A 14,115-nucleotide genomic window follows, 5' to 3' on the forward strand; every position below is an offset into this window, starting at 1 on the left:
GTGCCAAACATAGAGACAGTAGGTGGAATGATTTTTATCCAAGGGATCCAGGAATTTGGGCTGGAATCTACTTACCCTGGAATTTTATTCAGTTTACAATTCCCTTTGAGGTTCAGTGGAGTGGAAACTATGGGTGGTCCATTCTCTCAATTCTTCCACCTTCACGTCAACGGAACCTGCCCTGGCCAACATCTTAGCTTCTGCTGGAAAATTTGTCCAAGACACACAGAGGACCTCAAGACATCTTGAGGACTCTCATGAACCCCACTGGAGAATGTATATGCTCCTATGCCATCATTAGACTTGAGTAATCGATCATCAAAAGGATCAGTTATCTTTAATCTGGAAGGATATCTGCAGCTGAAACACTGTTTATTTTTTTTCTTCTGCCCATATGGATCTCAAAGCAACAAAAACAGAAATTGCTGGAAAAAGCTTAGCAGATCTGGCAGTATCTGTGGAGAGAAATCAGTGTTAATCGTCGTGGGTCCAGTGACCTTTCCTCAGAACAGCTGGTAGCTAGGAAATTTTTTTTATGCAAAAGATAGGTTGGGGAGAAGGGGTAAGTAGTGAATGATAGGTGGAGATAGACCCCAAAGAGTGAGAAGAATATTTGGACCGATAAAGGAGTGGATAAGAGTCAGCCTAGGAGAATGGATGGCTGCTAATGGGGACTGTTAGTGGCTAACAATGGATTGTGTATAATAGCAGACCATGTAATAACAAGGCCTGCTGTGTGGGATAAGGACATGGGAGAAGATGCCTCAAGCCCCAAAATTGTTGAACTCGGTATTGAATCCAGAAGGCTGTAGAGTTCCCAGGTGGAAAAAGAGGTGCTGTCCGTCCAGCTTGTGCTGAGCTTCGCTGGAGTACTGCAGCAAGCCTGAGACAGAGATATTGGTCAGGGAACAGGGAGGTGTGCTGAAGTAGCAGGCAACTGGAAGCTCAGGGTCTTTGCTTATGGACAGAATGTAGATGTTAAGCAACGTTGTCACCCAGTCTATGCTTTGTTTCCCCAATGTAGAGGAGACCACATTGTGAGCAGCGAATGCAGTGATATGATTGTGTGAAGTGTAGATAAAGTGCTGCTTCACCTGGAAGATGTGTTTGGGCCCTCGGATACCGAGGAGGGAGGAGGTAAATGGGCAAATGTTGCACCTTAGGCGGTTGTAGGGCAAGGTGCCATTGGGCTATGGGGGGTATTGGGAGTGAAAATGGAGTGGACCACATTGTCCCGGAAGGAATGGTCCCTGTGAAAGGCTGATAAAGAAGGGGAGGGGAATATGTATCTGGGTGGTGGCATCCCTCTGGAGGTGGCAGAAATGGTGGCTAGTGATCCTCTGGATGTGGATGTTGGTGGAAGGGTAGGGAAGGACAAAGGGGACCCTTTTGCTGTTGAGGGAAGGAAGACAGGGGGTGAGGGCTGATGTGCAGGAAATGGGTTGGACCCGGCTGAGGACCCTGTCAACAAAGATGCTGGGGTGTCCTCGATGGAGGAAGAAGGTGGAGATTTCAGACGGTCCCTTGTCAAATTTGTCATCATTGGAACAGATGCGATGGAGACGGAGGAACAGGGAGAATGGAATGGAGCCTTCACAGGAAGCAGAGTGAGAGGATGTATCATCCACGTAGCTGTGGGAGTTGGTAGGTTTATAGTGGATATTGGTGGCCAGCCTATCCCCAGAAATTACACAAACAGAGATGTCGAGGAAAGGAAGGGAGGAATCGGAGATGGACCTAGTAAAGGTGAGGGTGGTGTGGAAATTGGAAACGAAACAGATAAACCTTTGCAATTCCAGATGCGAGAGGGACACATCACTGATGATATCATAGAAATACTGGAGAAAGACTTGTGGGTGAGGGCCAGAATAGGACAGTAACTGTGAATGTTCCTGGGTACCCCAAAGAGACAGGCACAACTGGGGCCTATGTGGGTTTCCATGGCCACCCCTTTGACCTGAAGGAAATGAGAGTAATTCAGGGTGAGGAGAAGCTCTGCAAGCAGAGGAGGGTGGTGGTAGGTGGGGATGCTTCAGGCCTTTGCTCCGGGTTGAAGCAGAGAGCCCTGAGACAATCCTGCTGGGAAAATGAATGTGTAAAGGGATTGTACGTCTGTGGTAAAGAGGAGGCATCTGGAATCTGCAAACTGGAAATTCCGACACTGACGTACAATGTCAGAGGAATTGCAGATGTAAGCGGGAAGGGATTGGACCAGGGTAAAAAAAAAATGAGTCAAGGAAGGAAGCGCTGAGCTATGTGGAGCAGGAGCAGGGAGAAACAGTAGGTCTGTCTGGGCAGTCATAGAGTCATAGAGATGTACAGCACGGAAACAGACCCTTTGGTTCAACCCGTCCATGCCGACCAAATATCCCAACCCAATCTAGTCCCACCTGCCAGCACCCGGCCCATATCCCTCCAAACCCTTCCTAATCACATACCCAACCAAATGCCTCTTAAATGTTGCAATTGTACCAACTTCCACCACTTTCTCTGGCAGCTCATTCCATACACGTACCACCGTCTGTGTGAAAAAGTTGCTCCTTAAGTCTCTTTTATATCTTTCCCCTCTCACCTATGACCTCTAGTTCTGGACTCCCCGATCCCAGGGAAAAGACAATTTACCCTATTGGGAAGGAGGTAGAAATGAGTGGGGCTGGGGGACTATGAGCTTGGAGGCAGTGGTGAGGGGGAGATAAGTAACTATAGTGGACACAGTGGCCTAATATACCACGGTGGGATCGTGATCCAGGGGGAGACAGTGGGAGATATAGGAGAGCTGGCGCTTAGCATTTGCAATGTCGAGGTCAGCATGTCAGACTACAATAGCACCACCCTGTCGGCAGGCTTAATTGGGGTTGAATCTGAGAGCACAGAGTGCATTCAATTTACAGGCAGATAGGTTGGGATGGGTAAGGGCAGAGCAGAGAAATTGAGGCATACAGTGTCACATCGACAGTTCTCAATGAACAGGTCAAGTGCAAGCCACTAGGAAGAGTCCAGATGGTGGGAGAGTGTTGGAGGTGGGTGTGGAGGTCTCTGGGATTGGGAGAAGACTCTTGTCCAAAGGTTTGGGCACAGAGGTGAAGGCGACAGAACAGTTCAACGTTATATTATGACTGAAATTCATGAAGGTGGGAACGCTGAGGGAAAGAACCGAGATCTTTGCTGAGTACAGAAAGTTCAGCATTGGAGAGTGTACGGTTAGAAGGGATAGTAAACACATGCCAGGAGGTGAGGTTTGAAGAGGGGGTGGAGTCAGAGGGAAGGGGAGGGGGACAAGGTTCAGGAGGGCCATGGGTGTCTCTGAGTTGATGCATCTTGAGTTCCTTGATGCATGAAAGGAAAAGAAAAAGTTCCTTGTTCGCATGGCAAATGAGCCGGAGGATGAAGTGGATCCTGGGAGCAGTGCAGCTCTGAGGTGGTGCTGTTGGAGAGAGATGTTGAGGGCGTTCATATGACGATGCATGGCTCTGAGTGTGGATCTCAGGATGCAGCAAGAGCAGCTGTCTGTGGAATGTTGAACGTCAAGGAGATATCTATGGCCCTCGGTGGATCTCAGGATATCTCAGTTTTCACTCCACTTCACCTGAACTGACAGATTTGCCTTCCTGGTTTTTCGGAGTCAAACAATTTGTTCACTTTAAACTATTAAGTACTTGTTTGGATTAAATGCTACATTGATCATATCATGAGGCTTGACTGGAGTATTTTATAAAGTAAATTGTAGACTTTATATCCAGAAATTGCATTGGTGATGCTGATTTTCAGAACTCCTCTTTAACGATTTAAAGTTAAGCCACTCTCATTTGATAGATCATTAAATTGCTTTGTTTATCTGCCCTGCTATTTTCTAGAAATGTATCCTTACTCTTTTGTTTTCTCTTTCTGTCACAGTGTAAAACACTCTCAGGTGTTTGTGACCACATTATCTCTCTGTCTTCTGATCCGCTGGTTTCACAATCTGCTCACTTGGAGGTGGTTCAGCTGACAAACATCAAACCCAGTGAAGGATTGGTAAGACCTATGTCTCTTTTGAGTGGAAGCTCAAATATTAGAATTGTGGTTGTAGGCACAAGGCACATGAAGTGACATCAAGGCCACTGCAATTGGTACAACTACCCTCTAGTATAGAGCATAATTCAACTAAATGGATTCCACGATACGATTACCAAATATGGTTTTTTGCATGATAAATATGGGCAAAATCAAGCAAACAAATGGAGCTTAGCATTGTTGGAATTAACTATTAATGCGCTTGCAATAAAAAAGAATTGTATGTAGACAGTGCTTTCCATGACCCCTGACCCCTGAACCTTCAAGTTCTTTACTGCCAATGTGTTTTTTATTTTGTTTTGTATTTATTTATTTTTTCCTTTTTTTTCTCTCCTTTTTTTTTAACCCCCACACTACCGCCTAACTGCGGTAGTGCTTATTTTTCCCCAGCACCCATGGTGTGTGTGTGCAGGTGTGAGACACAGTGAAAGACACAAAGTGCACGAATCTTTATTCAATTTCCACCACCAGGAAGATATGAAAAACACCCAGGTGGCCAGTGACAAGCGCTGCCCTTCACATCAAAGGGCAATGCTGTGTAATCAAAACAGTGAAGGGGAGGGTAGGGACTAAGTCAAAATGGAGTTGGAGGGAGAAATTATGCACTCCACTCCCTGCGGCGCCCACCTCTCCCTGAACAACTCCAGGGTGTTGGTGGACACCGCGTGCTCCTTCTCCAAGGACACCCGGGCTCTAACGTAATCCCGGAAGTTTTGTATTTATTAATGGGATGTGAGTATCACTGGATAGGCCAGCATTTCTTGTCAATCACAATTGCCCTGGAGATGGTAAGTTGCCTTCCTGAACTGTTGCTGTCTATTTGTTGTAGAAGCACCTACAGTGCTGTTGGGGAGGGAGTTCCAGGGATTTGACCCAGTGACAGTGAGGGTATGGCAATATACTTTCAGGTCAGGATAGTGTGTGGCATGGCACGAAACCTGGAGTTGATTATGTTTACAGGTATCTGCTGCCCATGTCCTTCTAGGTGATGGAGGCTTCAGATTTAGAAGAGCCTTGATGAGTTGTCACAGTGTGTATTTTAACTGGTATGTTCAGCTGTCACTGTGCATTGGTGGTGGATGGAGTGAATGTTGAATATGGTCGATGTGGTATAAATCAAGTGGGCTGTATTTTCCTGAATGATATCGACCTTCTTGAGTGTAGTTGGAGCTGTATTCCCCTGGGCAGGTTTTTAAAAATCCCATCTCCTGGCTTGTGCCTTGGCAATGCTGGCAAGGCTTTGGGAAGTGAGGAGGTGAGTCATTTGTCACAGGATTCCCTGCCTCTGACCTCCTGTAGTAGGCACATTATTTATATGGAGAAAGGGAGGACTGCAGATGCTAGAGATCAGAGTCGAGAGTGTGTGTTGCTGAAAGAGCACAGCAGGTCAGGCAGCATCCAAGGAACAGGAGAATCAACGCTTCGGGCATAAGCCCTTCATCAGGAATGAGGATCAGGACTGAGAGATAAATGGGAGGGGCTGGGGTTGCGGGGAAAGTGATAGGTGGATGAAGGTGAGGGAGCTGTGCTTTTCCAGCACCACACTCTTGACATGATTTATAGGGCATGTTCAGTTCAGCTTCTGGTTGATGGTAAGTCCAGGACATCGATAGGTGAAATTCAGCTATACCATTCATTGTCGAGGGGCAGTGGTTGGCTTCTTTGTCTTTGGTGCTTGTGTGGTAGGAAAGTTATCTGCCATTTTCAGCCCAAACCTGGATGTTGTCTAGATCTCATTACATGTGAACACAAACTGCTTCAGTGTCTGTGGGTTGAGAATGGTGGTGAACATTGCACAGTCATGAACACACATGCCTTCTGACTGTGCAGCACATCCTGAAGTGATTAAACATTACCCATTTAACTATCAGTAGCTTTCGCACTAGAGATTCCTGGACTGGGGCCTGCTGTTAGGAACCCATCCAGATATCCACAAGTCCGGCAGCAGAGAGAATCGGTGTGGAAACCATGTCTCTTTTTCCAACAGTCAGTGTTTTGTGGTATAAAATTATCAGGACCATAGCCAGCGTCCAACAGTGTGCGATGGGAGATCTGAATTGGGCAAGGTTGGGGTCATGCTCTGGATGTGAGATGCTGTTTAGGGGGGATGTGGGGCAGGCATCGGGGGTGGATGGTGGAGAGGTGTAGTTCATAGTTGCCAAGAGTTAGAGTAGCTATTTAATCCTCAAACATTTTGTGAGTAACTATTAGGCTTTAGTGGTCAGAACTCTCCAAATTCGCCAACATTAATGGACTCTTTCAGAGGATAGGGAATAGGGAAATTGTCCAACAGAAAATTCAATTTCCCAGGCACTTCCCATGGAGTCAGCAGCATTCAGGTTTCCACATGGTCCCAACATATAACTGCAGTCTACGCGGCTCCAACAAATCTCTAGCCATCTGCATCATTGAAATTCATTCCAACATCTCGGAATTGCTTTCAGAAATTTTCAGAAAATAAAATTCTAAGTTTTCAGATTTTTTTCACCTTTCCTTCTGTCGCTTTATTTTTCACTACTGTACTTTGATTTGTTTTATCATTTATTTGTCTGCATCTGGTTTAACTCTATCTCAAATAAAACCAGAAAGAGCTGGAGAAACTCAGCAGATCTGGCACCACTGTGCAGAGAGAGAAAGAGAGTTAACACTTTGAGTTCAATATGAGTTTTCTTCAGAACCTATGTTCATTGAATAGTGAATAAAGTATAATAAGTTCAAAAAGTTTGAATAAATTCTTGTTTCATCCAAGAAACAAGGAGCGTAGATTGTTTCTCCTGTACAGAGGAAGATATTGTGGGATTAAGGGAGGGATTGTTTGGAGTGAGTAAGAGATGCACCAGGGTGTCCTGGAAAGAATGGTTTCTACCAGTTGTGAGGAGAATGCGAATGTTGTGCAGAAGGGCTGATGAAGTTCTTTTTGCCCGAAACATCGATTTTCCTGCTCCTCGGATGCTGCCTGACCTGCTGTGCTTTTCCAGCACCACTCTAATCTAAACTCTGGTTTCCAGTATCTGCAGCCCTCACTTCTTCCTATGTTGTACAGAAATACTGATCTTCAATATCAATGTTTATGGAGATCCTGTATATCAACGAACAACTATTCATTTGTTGTAAAACGAAACTTGGATCTACAATTTCTTATTCTCTCTACTTCCACATTGATAACTTTTGCATCTTTTAGTTTTGGCTCCCATTGTTTTATTTTTAACATCTTACCAAGTAGAATGTTCAATTTTCTACACATGGCAAAGATTTACAAGGATGTTGCCAGGGTTGGAGGGTTTGAGCTATAGGGAGAGGCTGAATGGGCTGGGGCTGTTTTCCCTGGAGTGTCAGAGGCTGAGAGGTGATCTTATAGAGGTTTATAAAATCATGAGGGGCATGAATAGGATAAATAGGCAATGTCTGGGTTTGGGGAGTCTAAAACTAGAGGGCATAGTTTAAGGTGAGAGGAGAAAGATTTAAAAGGGACGTAAGAGGCAACTATTTCACACAGAGGGTGGTGTGTGTATGGAATGAGCTGCCAAAGGAAGTGGTGGAGGCTGATACAATTACAACATTTAAAAAGTATCTGGATGAATAGGAAGGATTTAGGGGAATGTGGGCCAAATGCTGGCAAATGGGACTATATTAATTTAGGATGTCTGGTCAGCATGGATGAGTTGGACCGAAGAGTTTGTTTCCGTGCTGTACATCTGTGTGAACTCACTGATTCTGTGGTACATGGTACATATGTTTAATAAGTGATTGTATTGGATGGAATTTATGATATTGACAAAATACATTTGCACTAGTAGATGTATGTTAATGTATAGGAAGAGCTGACCTGGTTACGCTATCAAAACATTGAATAAGCTTCATTAAAACATATTAAATGAGAACAGGGGTGTGTTCTGCTATGTAGATCTCCCAGTCCAGTAGCCCACCAGTATGCTCTAGGATTGTATGTCAAGAATGGATATTTGTCTGAGGTCAAATTCCTCTGGAACTGTATCACCAAATCCAGGAAATGGGACTCGAGTGGGGAAAAGCCTTTATTTACAAACAAGATAACCATAAATATGTGGTTCAGGAATTTTATTAAATAAAGATTCAAAAAAAGCACGTAGTGTAAGATGTAATACAGTTTCCAGTGTCTCATATTGCATATAATATTACCTCAGGAGAAAGTGAGAACTGCCAATGCTGAAGATTCAGAGTCAAAAAGTGTGGTGCTGGAAAAACACTATTTACAAATCTCCCCACCCTCCACCTCATCCCCAATCCAATTCTCCAACTCGGCACCGCCCTCTTGAACTGTCCTACCTGTCCATCTTCCTTCCCACCTATCTGCTCCACCCTCCCCTCCAACCTAACATCATCCCCCACCTTCATCTATTGCTTTCCCAGATATCTTCCCCTCAGCCCCACTCCCACCTTCCTAGTTATCTCTCAGCCCCCTTCCCCACCCCACATTCCTGATGCCAAAATCGTCGACTCTCCTGCACCTTGGATGCTATATGACCTGCTGTGCTTTTCCAGCATCATTCTTCATAACATATAATGTTACCTGGGCAGGGGAACAAAATCCAACATTTCCAAGTTTGCTGATGATATAAAAATGGTGGGCATTTGAGTTGTGAGGAGTATGCAAGGAGGCTTCGGGGTGATCGCGACATGTTGTGTGTGGAGGAAAACTTGTGGCAGATACGGTATAACATGGATCAATGTGAGATTGTCCACTTCAGTATCCAAAACAGAAAGGCAGAGTATTATTTACATGGTGATATACTGGGAAGTGTGGATGTACAAAGTGATCTGGGGGTCCTTGTACATAACTTGTATGTTGGCCTTTATTGCAAAAGGATTTGAATTCAGAAGTAAAGATGTCTTACTGCAGTTATACAGGTCCTTGAGGAGTATTATAGTTTTAGTCTCTCTCCCTAAGAAAGGAAATGCTTGCCAAAGAGGGAGTGCAGCAGAGGTTCATTATGCTGATACTGGGGATAGCAGGACTGTCCTATGAGGACACATTGGTTCATCTGGCTCTGTACTCTTTAGAGTTTAGAGGGATGAGAGGGGACCTGACTGAACCATAAAAAGCTCTAACAAAGTGTTCAACAGACTAGATGTAGGGCGGATATTGCCCCTGGGTGACGAATCTAAAACCTGGTGACGCAGTCTCAGGCTACGAGATAGGCCATTTACGACTAAGCTAAGAAAACATTTCTTTACTCAGTGGGTGGTTAACTTGTGGAATTCACTCTCATGGAAGGCTGTGGAGGTCAAGTTGTGAAGTATATTCAAGAAAGAGATGGCACATGTTTGGATATTAAAGGCATCTAAGGCTATGGAGAGAAAGTATGAATGTGACATTGAGATAAAGTATCTGCCATGATCATACTAAATGACAGAGCAGGCTTGAAGGGCCAGGTGGCTTACTTCTGCTGCTAGTTTCTGTGTTCTACAACTAATGCATTCTCCATGACCATTTTGATACTTATACATGTTTTAAAAAAGAAAAGTAATTAATCTTTTGTTAAGACTGGTCAAGGCAAGTTGTGCTTCATTTACTTCAAAACTATTTGACTAGAAATGAACATTGTTTTACATGAAAATACTAATCTTAGAATAGGAAATTTTATCAAGGCACTCAAAAACACACCAGGTTTTCAGAGATTAGTTAGATGAAAGCTGGTCAAAAAGATGGATTGGTGTAGAACCAGAGGATGCTTGGTAAAAGAATCAAAAGTGACATCCTTATGGTTGGGGTGTGTAATACAGTGCCTGAGAGACTGGCAGAAGGAAAAGCACTCACTGCTTTCAAAAGGGAATGGGATAAGCAGCTGAGGAGAAAACACGTGCAGGAAAGAAAAGTGGGACCAACTGAATTGCTCATCCAGAGAGTTGGCATAGACATGACAGTTGGAATGGCTTCCTCGTGCGTTGTAACTATGTATGATTCATTATGATGTTTGATTTGTGTAACTGCATTTTAATGTTCAGGGTAGCAATCTATTTTTAAACTATTTTACGAAAATTATCTCTGCAGTGTTTGGATGAAAGATTTTCATATTTGCAAATTCAATTTAGTTGACTGAACGCCAGTATATTGGCTGATAAACCTGTCTTCTGTGATTTAGGCTTCTAAAGGCAATTCAATCTGTTCACACATGATACTGTAGCTTAAAGATAGAATAGATTTGTGAATTTTGCTGGTGCAATGAGTTTTGCAACTTGCTTTTGTAGCACTGCCCATTCTCTGTCGCATTCATTAAAGCGTTAGAACACAGCCACCTTTCTGGTGATTTTCAGAGAAACAGTTACTCATCACATGAAAGCCAAAATAAAGTCAGGACAGAACAATTTGCAAAATGTTGCTGCATAATAGTAAATGTGATGGTAAACGTGAGTATTTTACATTTAAGATTATCCACCCCATCATGAATTTTCTTTCTATCTTTGCATAAGGAATCTACTCCTTGCAAACCCAGATATATCTCCGAAGTTCAAAGGATTTTTTTTTAGGTAATAGATCAAGACAAATGATATTAGTTGTGCAAAATCATTTTCAGAGCATTATATTAGAATATGTAAATTTACAGACGAAAAGGAAGGCATTCAGTCTCCCAAGCTTGTGTCAGCCAAGACACAACCATCCAGCCTAATCCCACTTTCCAAGCCTTGATTTCTGTTACTTTTGTTATAGTTACAGCACCTTGAGTGCAGACCTATACTTCTGTTAGAGACAGTGAAAGGTTTTATCTATACAACCTTTCAAGGATTAAATTACAGACTCCCATCACCCTCTTGCTGAAAAGGATTCTCTACCATTTCCTCTAATCCTTCCTCCGGTTACTTTTATGTCTCGGACTGTCTGCTAGAAATGAGTTTATCTGGGCAGCACGATGGCTTACAGTGCCAGGGAACCAGGTTCAGCTCCACACTCGGGCGACTGTCCGTTTGGTCTTTGCGCATTCTTCCCATGTCTGTATGGGTTCCCTACTGTTTCCTCCCACAATCCAAAGATGTGCATGTTAGGTGCATTGGCCATGCTAAATTGCCCATTATATGGGTTGGGTGGATTAGCCATGGAGGATTGGTGTGGACTTGATGGGCCAAATGGCCTTCTTCCACGCTGTGGAGAATCTACAATTTTATGGCACAATAAAACAGGCCTGTCCTATCAGTCTATATCACCATTTCAGAATTTTATATGGAATTTTATGTGAAAGCCAGTGTTTTGCTGAGCCCAGGAAGGGGTAGGGGCTGACAGTGGAGATGAGGGGACAGGGCCAGGATTTAGCTGCCCTTTATCTACACCAGGATGATCGAGGGAGTGGGTGTGGCCTTTTGCCTGGACAGCCATCTATCTCCCTGTTGAGTCCTGAGCAGGTAGAGGTTTGTTGTGTGGGAAAGAAGGAAGTTGCAAAGGAGTCAGAGAATCAGGTAGGCCACAAAAGACTACTGGGGAGACAAAGTGTTGCAAGGACTTGGAGCCTGCAACTGTGTAAGGAGGACACAGGGACCATGGTGTCAGATGGGACTGGGGGAGTGGGGTAACCAGAATATATGGATGATTGTGAGAGAGAGAGAGAGCAATGGGCTGCAAGGGAATGGAAGAGAGCACGAAGCTGCAAGTGGAGAGGGAGAGAGGGAGGGCCTGCAAGGAACAGTTGTCAAGCTATCAACTCTCCGCTGACCATGCACTAGGAAGACTTGAAATCACTATGGAAATTAATCACTTTGCAATGAATGTGAAATCATAACTTAAGGTTGCATATGTTGAGGAGTTACTATATGGGGAAAATGCAGTGGAGGTTATTGTAATGAGCACTGTCAGTTATTAATTTTAAATCTGAGATTGAGATTGCAGATATAATAAAAAGAGATGTAACTGCCTGGTAAAGTATTTTAGATTTGTGATGAAAATGGATTAGCTGTGAACTCAGCTGTCTGGAAGCTGTATTAAGGATAATGGCTTTTACATGGAGAAGTATCTGTCAGTTATCTGGAAAAAAAATGGATGTTGCTCACTTATTTGGGCTTCTAGTGATTTAAATACTGTGTGGCAGGATTTCAGAATCTTGGATGACAGGGGAAATTATCTGCTTAATCAAAAAATCTATTGGGCAACTTGTCTCTGCTGCCACCTCCATGGATCTGCACTGGATGCAGAAGCCACTGGGAACCCAAACTCACCTCCCACACCATCACGATAAGTTCATGCTGCTGGGCCCACTTGAGTCCGTGTTTCTTGGCCCCCTTGGGTCCGTGTTTCTTGGCCCACTCGGGTCAGTGTTTCTGGGCCCACTCGAGTCCATGTTGCTTGGCCCCCTTGGGTCCGTGTTGCTGGGCCCACTCGGGTCAGTGTTTCTGGGCCCACTCGAGTCCGTGTTGCTGGGCCCACCCGGGTCCGTGTTGCTGGGCCCACTCAGGTCTGTGTTTCTGGCCCCACTTGGGCCCATGTTACTAGGCCCACTTGGATCCGTTTTGCTGGGCCCACTCAGGTCCATGTTGCTGGGCCAATTTGTGTTCGTGTTGCTGGGCCCATTCGGTTCAATGCTACTGGGCCACTTGGGTCTATGCTGCTGGGCTCATTTGTTCCTATGCTACTGGACACATTCTGGTCTGTGTTGCTGGGCACACTCAGTTCGGTGCTGCTGTGCCTATTTGGGTTCGTATTGCTGGGCTTACTTAATTTGGTGCTGATGGGCCCACTCAGGTCCGTGTTGCTGGGCCCACTTGAGTCCCTGCTGCTGGGCCCACTTGGGTACATGTTGTTGGGCCCACTCGGGTCCATGTTGTTGGGCCCACTTGGGTCCATGTTGCTGGGACCACTGGAGTCCATGGCTGGGCTCACTCAGTTCGGTGCTGCTGGGCCCACTGGGGTCCATGTTACTGGGCTCACTCAGTTCGGTGCTGCTGGGACCACTGGGGTCCGTGTTGCTGGGCTCACTCAGTTCGGTGCTGCTGGGACCAAAGGGGTCCGTGTTGCTGGGCTCACTCAGTTCAGTGCTCCTGGGACCACTGGGGTCCATGTTACTGGACTCACTCAGTTCGGTGCTGCTGGGACCACTGGGGTCCATGCTGCTGGGCTCACTCACTGCTGCCGATGCCATCACCACAATCAAGCCCTTCAGCAAGGGGCAAGTAAAATAAAATAGAAAAAAAGTAAAAAAAAGGACAAGAAAAGAGAGCAAAAAAAAAGAAAAGAAAAGACACTGGAGCAAACCAGCTCGGGCTCAGAACTGCTACTCCACCACCATTTTACCCATGTCAGTAGTGGCTATCATGGACGTGCATACACCCTATATTCAAGCTGTGCAAACAAATCGTTCTTCTCAATTTTCCAGTAAATCTGTGCTCAATGTAGACACTTAACTTCAACTTGTTGGTTAGCTTGGACACTTTTATTCACTTCTTGTGGTTGCTTTACTCGTGAACCCAATGCGTTTGTTTCCTTAATTATACAACTGGAAGATTGTTCCTTAATTTGCAAGAGCCCTTGCACTGGTACTAATGATCCTTTCTTGGAAGATGATGAAATGAAATATTCTAATTGAATTTGAGTGTTCCCAGCATCTGACATCAGATCTGAGGGCTGCCATAACAATTTGTTCTCCACGCTGAACAACTTGAGTTAAAGATTCATCAATGAGCTTAAGTGGGACTTATTATCTTCCACTTCATTTGTTTCTCTTTGCCAACTCTTGTCATGAGCATGTCTGACTATGAACATTCTTCACTTTTGATAAGGGTGGAAAATATTAATGTCAACTCTGTATTATATTATATTATATTATGTAAGATATGTTTAATAGATAATAGTTCATACATAATATGAAATGATACTCTCCTACCATTTTGCATTCTACTATGAATGTAGGAACCCTTATAAAATCTTCGACTCAATTTCCTTTAATCAGTTTTTTGAAGACTTGTTGCTCAACAATGTCCATTTCCTTGACAATGTGATTTTAAGACTAGCTGCTTCTTGAACAGTTGTGACATGATTGGCTATTTACCATGCCGATTCTCTGTTAACAGTAACCAGTTTAATATCTCCTGCCATTGGAATCT

At 44.3% G+C, this 14,115-nt stretch overlaps 1 protein-coding gene across 6 annotated transcripts in view; it reads left to right on the forward strand.

The window, feature by feature from the left end:
* The window catches only part of cnksr2a (connector enhancer of kinase suppressor of Ras 2a), a 496,755-nt gene that overhangs the window by 191,903 nt on the left and 290,737 nt on the right, over nt 1–14,115 (forward strand). For all 6 annotated transcript variants that reach the window (XM_072584887.1, XM_072584893.1, XM_072584891.1 and 3 more), the window contains exon 6: nt 3,895–4,014. In XM_072584887.1, the coding sequence (XP_072440988.1) occupies nt 3,895–4,014 (120 nt within the window). The remainder of the gene's footprint in view (nt 1–3,894; nt 4,015–14,115) is intronic.

The sequence above is a fragment of the Chiloscyllium punctatum genome, chromosome 15, assembly GCF_047496795.1.
Source record: "Chiloscyllium punctatum isolate Juve2018m chromosome 15, sChiPun1.3, whole genome shotgun sequence".
Taxonomy (NCBI): domain Eukaryota; kingdom Metazoa; phylum Chordata; class Chondrichthyes; order Orectolobiformes; family Hemiscylliidae; genus Chiloscyllium; species Chiloscyllium punctatum.